The following is a 12,941-nucleotide window of genomic DNA, read 5'->3' on the forward strand; positions in this document are numbered from 1 at the left end:
CACGAAAGCCGCTTTGGGGATCCGTGGTCGGGGAACCTGCTATCGTGCTGCGGCAAAATGCTCCCATCGGGTTTTTAAATTGCAGTCATGTGTTTCAACACGCAGTTCCCTCGCATTGAGACCAACGCTAATTTTTATCTAGTTATGATGTGATTTAGATGGTTAAGTCTTAGACTTGTGTTTATAATGTGTGCTTTGTTTTGATTAAACGTTGACTTGGCTTGTGTAATAGTAATAAGCTGTCATCAGTCAAAACAGCGCGAGCGGTTCATCAAAGTTATTATGGGTAGAGAATTAGTATCTGCATTTGGCAAATTGTTTATTTTTCCCTTTGGAAACAATACGCATTATTGTGATGACACATCATTGGTTTGTTTCAGCGAGCTGTAATTAAGCACAGTAAACATTTCTTGGGCAGAACTGTTGGTTTGTACTTCTGTATTTTGTGTGAAAGTTTATGGGCCGAACCGACCCTTCCCCATTTCTTCTCCCGGCCTCGCTGTCGCCTTCCTCCGGGGAGGGACTGCACCGGCGACCGTGACAGCTGCTACCCAAACAAAGACGGGTTACCAGGGGAAACGGACTGGGTCTCTGGGGGAATAGTGTCGGCTCATCTGCATCAGTCCTGAATGAACCTCTGGAACAAAGACAAATACTGTTTGACGTGTGAGAACCTGACGGCTGAAAATCAATGTCCACCCTTGGTGTTTGTTTGTCTGTCGAAAGGAGAACACATTTTAATCAGAAAGGGAGCCAGTCTGTTTTAAGTCATCAAGATGAATGACAAAAAAACATTTCTGAGCATCAAGCCATTACAAGACGCATACAAGACACTCTTTAAACAGCGGTTCAAAATTCATGTGTTGTTGTTGTTGTGTGAGACCTGTCAGATTTGTTAAAAAAACTAGTAAAGTGCCAAATTTGGGGTGGTGATGGCGCAGTGGATAAGACACATGCCTTTGGTGTGAGAGACCCGGGTTCGAATCCACTGTGAGACACCAAAGTGTCCCTGAGCAAGACACTTAACCCCCTAGTTGCTCCAGAGGCGTGCGACCTCTGACATATATAGCAATTGTAAGTCGCTTTGGATAAAAGCGTCAGCTAAAATGAATAAATGTAAATGTAATGTAAATTAATTTCAAACAGGCATTACAAATATCAAAGAATGTGTCACAATATGCTACAGGTGATCAACACCGAATTAATAGAATAATTTTCATACAAAGATGCAGTTCTTTTAGTTCAAATGTAGGTGAAAGTCATGTCATGGAATGAGAGACCATGTCTTACGTCTGATCTATTAATGATGTACACTGTGGCATTTAGTAGTGTCAGGTTTTTGTATCAGGTAACTGGACTAAATGAGTTGTTTCTTCTGAGATCAGATATGTTTCTTTTATTCTGATGGTACATCTAAGCCATTCACGTTCATTTAAATAGCATGAAAGGATTTGCAAAACTTCTCAAGAATTTATTTAGCTGTTTTTGCTTATAAATCACCTGAAAACTGGGCAAACTGATCCAGAGCACTTGTTATTTTGCACATTTTGCAAAAGAAGACCGTGTTTGTGAGTGTAATCCTGGCCAATCTCAAGATCCCTCAAACTATGTTTTGTGGGGGTGGGGTGGGGGGCTATCATGAACCTCTCGTCATGATGTTTGCCTTTCTCTAGTAAATTTACAACTTGTTGATTTGAAAGTAGGTCATGTTGGCCTTTAGTGCGGCTAAATGTTATGTAATATTCAAGACCACTGTGTAACAATGCTTAATTTGATCATGTCCGGAGTGTAAATGTCACACTTCAAGCTTCGCTTAGGGAAAGTGAGATTAAAATTAACAGAGACCTGTATTTTATCATCAGGTTCAAGATATATGTTTGTGACTTATCTTCATTTTCTTCTCAATTTTGCTTCTCTGTTATGTTTATGGTATTTGATTCTAGTCTATTCCAGTCTAATATTTGATTCCTTTTTCTTTCAACTTTAGTATTGAAACCTAAAATGAGTAATGTGGTTAAATTAAAAGAGAATTGGCGTCAAATGTTATCTCCGCTTTCTATAGTACTGGCATTTGAAATAGCTATGCTGCATTTAATGAGTCTTTGTATTAAAATATTTTAATTTGCAATGGGTGCTAATGTGGTGGTCTTGATAGTAAATCTCTTTGACTCTCTGGGATTCATGAGATTCAGTCAAACTGAATAGAAATGACAAGTTCCCCCAGCAAAATGATATGGGATTTCTGTTGGAGTGACAGTCTCACTTATCTTGCAGAAAATTTGGTAGTAATTTATTTTGCACGTTGGCCGCAGTGACACTGCACTCACGCCCAGAGGAGACCTTCCATCTGCTACTTGTTTATAGAAGCTCCGCTTTGGTTCGCAGTCAAGTCCCCAAATGGGAGCCTCGTGGTAGATTTGAAATCCTTGAGTGCTGCTTTTTTGATTAAATTAGTCTGTTTGCTCGCTTTAATGAAGATCTGCTTTACTTATTAAAAAGTGTTGATAAGAGTTGCCTCAAGCTGTTTTAATGTTGGTGGGAAACACAGTTTTCTCATGTGATCCTCCTCTCTGTGGTGTGTAAATAATATTGTTTCTTTTTCAAATGTCATAATTTCCCTTACTCATCAGAAATCCTTGAAGGCCTTTATTCCTTCCTTCCTTTATGTGATAACAGTGCAACCCAAGCTTTCAAACATGAATGACTCCAGTGGATCCTGTGTGTAAATTTGGATGTTATTGGCAGAGGGAGAAGGTAGACTATGTTTAGCTTAGGGTATGGTTTGTGGTGTCTAGAGAGGATGGGGTATTTTAGTGGGCAGACAGTCAGGCTTATTGTAAACTTTGGTATTTCGGTGGTGGGTTACTATTTCCACAAAAATATCAAGCAGCACTTTTTTTTAGTATTGATAATAAGAAGAAATGTTTCTTGAATGCCAAATCAGCATACTAGAATGTCACATGATCCATCAGAAATCATCGAAGACTGGAGTAATGATGCTGAAAATTCAGCTTTGTCATCACAGGAATAAATTACATTTGAAAATATATTAAATCAGAAGATGGTTATTGCAAATTGTAATAAGATTTCTCAATATTACATAATATTGAGAAATCTTATTACAATTTACAATAACCATCTTTTGTACAAAAACTGTACAGTTTTTACTGTATTTTTAATCAACTAAATGCAGCCTTGGTGAGCATAAGAGACTTCTGTCAAAAACATTAAAACACCTTACCAACCCCAAACATTTGAACTGTATCAGTAGAGACTTATTTAAGAAAACCAATTGTTTGTTGTTTCTATTGTGGTTTATTAATAGCTGTTTTGCATAACCTCTCTCTCTCATACAGAATAAATTTAGTAGTTCAGTACTGGATGTTCTGAGTTTACTTGTCCCTTACAGTATCATTTCACATTAAGTGGCCATTCACACAGGAGATTTTTGCACTTAAAACATGTGATGCGGGGCAGTAGAATAAAAAAAACCCTGCAAAGTCGAGAGACGCATTTTGTAATAGTTCTTTTAACTTGAGCGCTGTGTTTTTAGAGACTTGTCAAGGTGCTGCAAAATGCGCAAGGTGCGAGTGCAGCAATCAAACATGTCTGTCAAGTGCATGTTTACATAGAAAAACAAAGTGTAGTGGAATACAAAAACTGTGTGAATGGCTCCTAACAGTAATCTGCAATGGGCAGCGTGTTTACCATTTCCATTTTACCAGTCATGCTCTTCAGCAGTCTTTTGTTCTTTTTGTTTGCTATTTGGTGTTTATTTTAATCCGATTCTCTTTTAGGTCTTGTAGTTTGTACTGCGTATATTGGAGTGGCTGTGATAGGGCTTGATGAAGTATGTATGAAATGAAAAGATGGGAGAGTTTGAAGTTGCTGCCAAGGCTGGCACGAGTCTTTAGTGCAGAATGTGAAAACACAGGGAGAGTAGATTGCCTTCTGCTCCATACTGGTTAAATCAATGCTGGGTCAACTGTCTTGTCTGTGGAAGAGATATGTGGTTGCTGAAAAGCTCGAATGGAGGGAAACATTGTTTTAAGCAACAGTTTCATGCAGCTTTCTCATGAGGTTCAGGACCCAAATGGTGTTTTAGTAGATCTTGTTCCTTTCACTGGCTCAGTGTTGATGTACATCATAAGTTTGATAGCTTTATAAAGACATTGCAACAGATAGAAAGAGAGAGAGGGAGAAAAGCTGACCTCTTCGAAGATGAGATACCCAAGTTCATAAATTCAAAGTTTGGTTGAGAATGAAAATGTTTATGAAGCTCAAGCTTTTTGATGAATGCCAGCTGTGTCCTGCTGCATATGAGAAGGAGGATAGTAGCTAATATTTTAGAAAAGATGAGCCAAACAATATCAAAGAAACTGTGTTGCTAGTGAATTGTTTGGATGTGGCTCTGTGCTTGACTCAACAGTGCAAGGTTTTCTCAGTGGACGGATCGGTGAAGTCTGTGTCTGGTTACAGTATTCAGTTTCATTCAGTCTTAACCTCTATCAGTCTCTCTCCTCCATGGCTATTTTGAGAGGTGCCTTATGTCACATCAAATCCACATCTAAAATTTGACAGCACCGCATGGCTTCCCACTCACTGAGCAGGTTGTATAATATTTGTTGCTATTTCGAAATGTTCCGTAAACCCTTCTGCTTCAAAGACTAACCGTTTAAGGACAGACCATGTGGATTAACTAGCTATAAGTAGGGAGGGTGCCATGCCTTAACCAAGAGTGTGTGCGCCTTTTTTGGGGTGTGTTTAAAATGTTAGTCTCCTGTAACCGAACTTCACAGAATTTTGTGCTATTTTGTCTTAAATAAATTAAAAAGTCTAACTCAAGTTACTAAAGTTAAAATCAATATTTTGAAATACACTATAGTTGGGGTTCATCAGAATTTTTTGTTTTTGCAAGAAGTCTCTTTTGCTTACCTAGGCTGCATTTATTTTATCTAAACTGCTAAATAACAGTAATATTGTGAAATATTATTGCAATATAAAATAACTGTTTTGTATTTTAATATATTGTAAAAAGTAACTTATTCCTGTGATGGCAAAGCTGATTTTCAGCAGCCATTACTCCAGTCTTTTTCACATGATCCTTCAGGAATTATTCTAATATGCTGATTTGGTGCTCAAGAAACTTTTCTTATTATTATCACTGTTGAACACAATTGTGCTGCTTAATATTCATGGAAACCGTGATGCATTTTTAAAGGATTCTTTGAGTAGAGCAAAACAACAGCGTTCATTCAAAATATATATTTTTCAGTAAAATACTTCATCGCATTTAATCAGTTTAATCTGTTTAAATAAAAAATCTTACACATACACCCAAACTTTTGAACACTAGTGTATTTAATAGACTAAACTTTCAAATGGTATGTTTCAAAGACCTGTGCACCCCACCAATCAGAAGTAACGTGAAAATCCATCCAATCAGATTAAAGCTGGCCAGATCTTAAAGTGCTTGCCATTTTTGTGCATAGTATGCATCAGACTGTCAAAGTGGGCCTTTTTTGTAAACAGAAGGGCTAAAAGAACAAAGGGGAAATAAAAGGAAGAGTGAATCCAGGCGCTCTTTATATCTGGCTTAAGGCTGTCACAATCCATCATTTTTAAGCACCATATGTGAACATGACAGTGTATATTTAACCTAAGAATGCTTGAGGGGGATTGTGTACATGTGAGAGAGGGATCTGGGGCCAAACAGATGCATGTTGACAGTAGAAAGGGATCTGCAGGCCATACTCTGGAAAATATCACTCAGTTCATTCAATGATCTGTGCGTATGAGTGAGCGTGGTTGTGTTCCTTGAGGCCTGTCATTGTAATTTGATCATTGGATTACTGATTGGTTGCCATGGTGTCCTCACACATGATTAGGTTACCATGTGGCTGCCATGTTGAAAAGTACAGTAGCATTTTTTGTTTTTTAAATGTGTATGTGTGATTGTTTTAATTTTTCCATTAGATCCAGTCTGTCATGGTTGGTATTGATTAAAGGAGTAGATCACTTCCAGAATGATAATTTCCTGATAATTTACTAACCCCAATGTCATTCAAGATGTTCATGTCTTTCTTTCTTCACTCGCTGAGAAATTAAGTTTTTTGAGGCAAACATTCCAGGATTTTCACCATATAGTGGACTTCAGTAGTGGTCAATGGGTTGAAGCTTCAAAGGGGTCTACGCTATCCCAGCCGAGGAATAAAGGTCTTATCTATCGAAATGATCGATCATTTTCTAAAAAAAATAAATAAAAATTATATACTTTTTGATAGAGCTGGTTATCGAGGTCGATACTTTTTAGGCACCGACCGAATTGCCTCGATACCATCGAGTATTGAAAAATGTTTGGTCGTTCGGTACTAAATTTCGATACCTAAGGGGTTAATCTCATCAATGTCAGTGAGCCAATAAGCCTGCAGCACTAGGTGTGTTCGACTAGAAGCGACGGGACACAGATCGATCAGTGTTTGACGTCCGCGAGAGTGATTCGAAAGCGTACGGAGCAGTCTGCTCTCTACAGCTTTTAAAATGAAAACGATCCTCATCATACTGGCATTTCCACTGCGTTTCAAGCCGGCTTTCCACTATCTCTGACAAGACCGGAAGTCATTCATTTCCAATGGAGAGTAATGCTGGAGCTGCGTGGCGTTCCGATCATATGCAGATGTCCATTCATACTACACGATTGAAAGCGCGTGTTACATGATCATTCATTTAAACCACCATCTAGTGTTTGTAATAACTTCCGATTGCTGTCTAATGTGTGTTTTGGCCATGTAATGTTGCTGAAATATGTTATTACCTCTTGAGTCAGAACAGCGACCGAGGAAGAGAGAACACAGGCAGACAGCGCTGGAAGCTGCTAATGCTCATCAGTAAATGAGTGGAAAATGAATAGAAATGATGATTCTGTCTGAACTATGCGTTTTAAAACGAGTACTCACTAGTGTAAATGTAGCCTAACAGATGTGTAAACTGAATACTATTTGAGTTTTATTAAAACTATTTGCACCGATTTATTGTGTTGGTTACGTTTTGTTCCTTTGTTCAGTGGCTCAGGATATGAGTCTGTGTAAACATCAACAAGCTGATTCTTTTAAATTTATTTAGATAATGTAATCTTGTTAAAATTGGTATCGAAAAAAGTATTGTTCAAAAAAATTTTGAACGATACCCATCCCTACTTTTTAACCACAAATGCTCATCTTGCATTAGTTCTGCGATACGTAATGCGAGAAGTCGCACATGCTTAATCACGTTTGAAAGGTCATGCGTGGTTAGTTCTTCGTCTGTGTACTTAGGTTCAGAAAAGGTACAGTAGGGCAAAAGACTCCATCTCATTTTCTCCTCCAATTTCAGAATCGTCCAAAATCATTGTTTTACCTTTTTTTTGTAAAGGGCGTTTGACGTTCTTTGCATGTTCGCTTTGTAAACATTGGATTGGTACTTCCACCTACATCACACGTGTGCGTGAGGTCGAGCTAGTGCAAGATAAACATTTGTGGTTAAAAAGTATATAATTTAAAAAAAACATTTTTTTTTTAGAAAACGAACGATCGCTTGGCTAGATAAGACCCTTTTTCCTTAGTTGGGATCGTGTAAAGCCCTTTGAAGCTGCATTGAAACTGCAATTTGGACCTTCAACCCATTGTTCACCATTGAAGTCTACTATATAAAGGAAAATCCCAGAATGTTTTTCTCAAAAATCGGTGAATTTCATGGGGGTGAGTAAATTATCTGGAAATTTTCTGGAAGTGAACTACTCTTTTAATAGTATCATCTCTTTTTAAAGTATGTGCTAACAATCTCATTCTCTCTTTTTTCAGTTGTGCGGACACAGCAAGAGATGTGGATCCACTTACAGTCTGTCTTCTGAATAACTCACGGACAGATTGAGCCATGACGGAACAGGATGGCCGCTGTGATTTGTCCATCGCCCCAGGGCAGGTGTATATCGAGGTGGAGTACGATTATGAGTACAAGGCGAAAGATAGACTTATCTCCATACGGCAGGGCGAATGCTACATATTGGTTCGCAAAACCAATGAGGACTGGTGGCAAGTTCGTCGGGAGGAGGGCACCAAGGCTTTTTACGTCCCCGCTCAGTACGTCCGAGAGATCCGGCGTGCCCTAATGCCACCACCCAAACCTCGTGCAAAGCCCCCTAACGTTCTTGAAATCACCCAGTGCCGGTCGTCGAATGAAAATCTCAACCAACGCGCTCCTACAGAACGGTCCAGCTTCGGCAGGCCACCTCCCTCGACAACACCTTCCCCGTTGCCAGGTCAACAGACCCCGCCTTTATTGTTGCGGGACACCAATCAGAACTCGGGGATGAAGAGCGTTGTTGCCGAGCTCACTCTGCTTAATAACAACAACCATCATAACTATCATCATGCCAACCCCACACTTCCACAAGGACGAGCGGAATCCCCTCCGCGAGAGCAAGGCTGCCTGGGAAAGCTCCCAAGTGGGCTGTCGGTGGACACGGACGGAAGCATGTCACCAGGAGATGGGTTGGAGAAAATGAGAAATGACTCTGAATCTGGAGATGAGCTCAGCAGCAGCTCTACTGAACACATACAGGTAAGAATGAGTGACGTTCACCCTCCTCCTCGTTCCTCTCCCACGCTCTCAAGCTTATTTGTTCTCTCTCATTCTCCCTCACTCCCAAACTTACTCATGTTCTCCCTTTATCTCTTTCAATGTCATCTTTGGCTTTCATTCTCTGCATTTCCTGCACTTATCTTTATCAGAAATGCTCTCATCTCCTTTTCATTCTGTGACTGTCATTATCTATTTCTGTAACGCATTGTTCTGACAATTACTATGAGCCTAATCTAACATTTCTTCCTCACACCTTTCCCTTTATCCCTCCCTCGGTTTTGCCTCTGACATTTACAGTGGCACATTTTCTTTTCTGTCAGGTTAAATTGGATTCAGCAGTGTTTTCCTCTCCTCTTGCATCCCTTTCTTTCTGCTGCATGACACTTGTTCAGCAGATGTAGTCTGTTCTCTGCTGTCGATGTGAAAATTGTGGGCAATAATGTGTGTGTGTGTGTATATATATATATATATATATATATCATTTATTTTATTTAATTTTTAGCAATGAAAATAACACTATATTTGTACATTTATTTATTATTTTATATTAACTATTAGTAATTATTGTGTTACAAAAGTTTAATTTTATATAAATATTTAAATATAAATTGTAAAAAATAATTACATTTTAGTAGCCACCTCTGATTTGCTCTTCTAGCGAATTAAAAATTAAAGCTACATTTTTGTGCAATATGCATATTAAAGAGAGGTTTGTTTTTTTGTTTTTTTAGCAAGGTGAAACATGAAATACATGCATTATGTTCAAACCACTTCTAGATGTCAGTTTTGGCCAACCACAGTAGTATGCACTAAGTAGTTTTTGAGTGATTGAGGTTGCTTTTTGAGTGTCCCAGGGTGTATTGTGTGGAATTGGGTGTTTAGTCTTTGTTACTATCCTCCTCCCCCATTTCTCTCTCCATGTCTCTCTAAAAAAGGCTGCTGCTGGGGAACAAAGGGGATTGTGGGAGACTAGAAAGTAGGTCATATCTGGCTAGATCATGTTGTTGCCCCCATTTTCTGTTTATATATATGTAAGAGAGATGGAAAATGCACATTGAGAAGTGTTGGTCCAACGGCTTGTATATGCATCAGATCATCATTGTGAGCTATAAGGACGATAATGTATCAAGTGTGAGTTATAAACCTGTAGCTTGTCACGTATATTGAGCTGATCTTCTGAGTCGCCACATAATTACTGGTCTTGGCCAACAACATCAAGATTTCTAGACACTAACTATTGCTTTTTGAATGAGAATAATTATGATGCTCCTGAAAGTCCACTGGTTCCAGACAGTGGCTTAACCATGCACATGCATACAGTATATGCGCTTAAAAGGACATACATTATGCTGGGCTTTTGAGGGATTTGTCCATTTCAGGCTTTGTCCATCAGGGTCAGCTGATAATACTAAACCATGCGATTACTTAATCAGCCGTTCAGCAACTATCCCTCATAGATAAAGACCATTTGCCCTCCAGATCTCATTCATAACACCTGCTGTGTGTGATGTTTGGTTTAAAGCAGGGTTTCACCCAAAAAGGCAAATTTTGTTTTCACTTATTGTCCCCTCTGCCTCTTAATTTAATCTTTGTTAAAAATCAAGAAAATATAAAAAAAATAGCATAAAAAAATGTTTCTTGGAATATTTTAAGGATTTTTATGCATTTGGCATTGAAGAGCATTGTGTGCTTTAATTGTACGGGAAAAAGACTTTTGTATTTTTTCAGGTTTTTGTAATTTTAGGTGCTTCACGATAAAGGTCCCTCACTTTATTTATAAATTTCTCAAGTATTAGTAGTTTAAATAACATTTTAACATTTGACTATATATAAAGAATATATATGCTTTTCATTTTATTTGTTTGTTTGTAAGATTTTCTTTTTAGCTTTAGTTTATTATTTCAGTTTTAGTCATTTTAGTACTTCAATTTAATTATTTCATTTGGTTCTCAATGCAACATTTCATTTTTTAGTCTAATATTTTTATTTTATTTTGTTCATCTTTTATTCTTATTATTCTTTATTCCAATACTCTTCGATTTTTATTAGTTTTAGTTAACGCTAACAACACTGGAATATAAATACAGGCTTGGAAGAATATAAAAATACAGGATTGGAAATAAATGATGAATTTTCAATTTTGGGGAATTATTCACAGAATTACTTTTAGCCCAAAGTCATATTCTCTGCCTGCATCCCTCCTGACGTCTATCCCCCTTGCCACTTATGAATGGGCAGCTCCTGCACTCTTAAAGGATTGAGGTCCAAATCTGTTTCCCTCAATATCCACCAGAGTGGCCAACTGGGGATGGATTTAGGACCCCAATTTCTCGACTTTTTCTATGCTCTGACTTTATCTTCACTCCCTGAGGCAGATTTGCACACACACAGACACACACTTTCCCGCTCTCGCTCTTTTCTCCTCCCCCATACTCTCACTATTTTGGACTTTTGTCTGTTATAAGTATTTCCTTATTCTACTTTTATTATCCTTTTTATGAAATATTCAAATAACTTTAAATAATTAGCCATCAGAACACACACATGAACGCTTGGGATTACTAGCATGTCATCCCTCTAATAAAAGATTATGAATGGCTTTTATAACAGAGCAGGGGCTTTTATAACCTGCAGCTTCACAAAATTAAATTCAACCCCCTCAGTTGTGCGTTTTCCTTTGTGTAAGCAGTTATTGTCTGCAGTTGAGCGTATACTTCAGCTTTACATGTTTCCGCCTGTTTCGGTGTGTTTTGTCTTAGAATTGTTTTTTTTTTTTTTTTTTTTGTACATTCATTGTTATTTTCACTAGTATATCATACTGAATCATTGCCGGTTTTGTTAAGCTCATGTGTGATAAGCCCCAAAAAGTCTTCGAAGTACATTTGGGCAAAAAAGTATTTAGTCAGCCACCAATTGTGCAAGTTTTCCCACTTAAAAAGATGAGAGAGACCTGTAATTTTCATCATAGGTACACTTCAACTATGAGAGACAGAATGGGGGGAAAGAATCCAGGAAATCACATTGTCTGATTTTTAAAGAATTTATTTGTAAATTATGGTGGAAAATAAGTATTTGGTCAATAACAAAAGTTCATCTCAATACTTTGTTATATACCCTTTGTTGACAATGACAGAGGTCAAACGTTTTCTGTAAGTCTTCACAAGGTTTTCACACACTGTTGCTGGTATTTTGGCCCATTCCTCCATGCAGATCTCCTCTAGAGCAGTGATGTTTTGGGGCTGTCGCTAGGCAACATGGACTTTCAACTCCCTCCAAAGATTTTCTATGGGGTTGAGATCTGGAGACTGGCTAGGCCACTCCAGGACCTTGAAATGCTTCTTACGAAGCCACTCCTTTGTTGCCCGGGCGGTGTGTTTGGGATCATTGTCATGCTGAAAGACCCAGCCACGTTTCATCTTCAATGCCCTTGCTGATGGAAGGAGGTTTTCACTCAAAATCTCACGATACATGGCCCCATTCATTCTTTCCTTTACACGGATCAGTCGTCCTGGTCCCTTTGCAGAAAAACAGCCCCAAAGCATGATGTTTCCAGCCCCATGCTTCACAGTAGGTATGGTGTTCTTTGGATGCAACTCAGCATTCTTTCTCCTCCAAACACGACGAGCTTTTTACCAAAAAGTTCTATTTTGGTTTCATCTGACCATATGACATTCTCCCAATCCTCTTCTGGATCATCCAAATGCTCTCTAGCAAACTTCAGATGGGCCCGGACATGTACTGGCTTAAGCAGGGGGACACGTCTGGCACTGCAGGATTTGAGTCCCTGGCGGCGTAGTGTGTTACTGATGGTAGCCTTTGCTACTTTGGTCCCAGCTCTCTGCAGGTCATTCACTAGGTCCCCCCGTGTGGTTCTGGGATTTTTGCTCACCGTTCTTGTGATCATTTTGACCCCACGGGGTGAGGTCTTGCGTGGAGCCCCAGATCGAGGGAGATTATCAGTGGTCTTGTATGTCTTCCATTTTCTAATAATTGCTCCCACAGTTGATTTCTTCACACCAAGCTGCTTGCCTATTGCAGATTCAGTCTTCCCAGCCTGGTGCAGGTCTACAATTTTGTTTCTGGTGTCCTTCGACAGCTCTTTGGTGTTGGCCATAGTGGAGTTTGGAGTGTGACTGGTTTGAGGTTGTGGACCAAATACTTATTTTACCGAGGAATTTACGAATTAATTCATTAAAAATCCTACAATGTGATTTCCTGGATTCTTTCCCCCCATTCTGTCTCTCATAGTTGAAGTGTACCTATGATGAAAATTACAGGCCTCTCTCATCTTTTTAAGTGGGAGAACTTGCACAATTGGTGGC

General features: G+C 38.8%; 1 protein-coding gene across 5 annotated transcripts in view; it reads left to right on the forward strand.

The window, feature by feature from the left end:
- LOC306852690 (rho GTPase-activating protein 12-like) overlaps window positions 1-12,941 on the forward strand; it is a 61,787-nt gene that overhangs the window by 375 nt on the left and 48,471 nt on the right. For all 5 annotated transcript variants that reach the window (XM_079389729.1, XM_079389726.1, XM_079389728.1 and 2 more), the window contains exon 2: window positions 7,839-8,598. In XM_079389729.1, coding sequence (XP_079245855.1) covers window positions 7,912-8,598 — 687 coding nt within the window. In that variant the 5' untranslated portion in view covers window positions 7,839-7,911. The remainder of the gene's footprint in view (window positions 1-7,838; window positions 8,599-12,941) is intronic.

This window comes from Barbus barbus, assembly GCF_936440315.1.
Source record: "Barbus barbus genome assembly, chromosome: 32".
In the NCBI taxonomy this organism is placed as follows: Eukaryota; Metazoa; Chordata; class Actinopteri; order Cypriniformes; family Cyprinidae; genus Barbus; species Barbus barbus.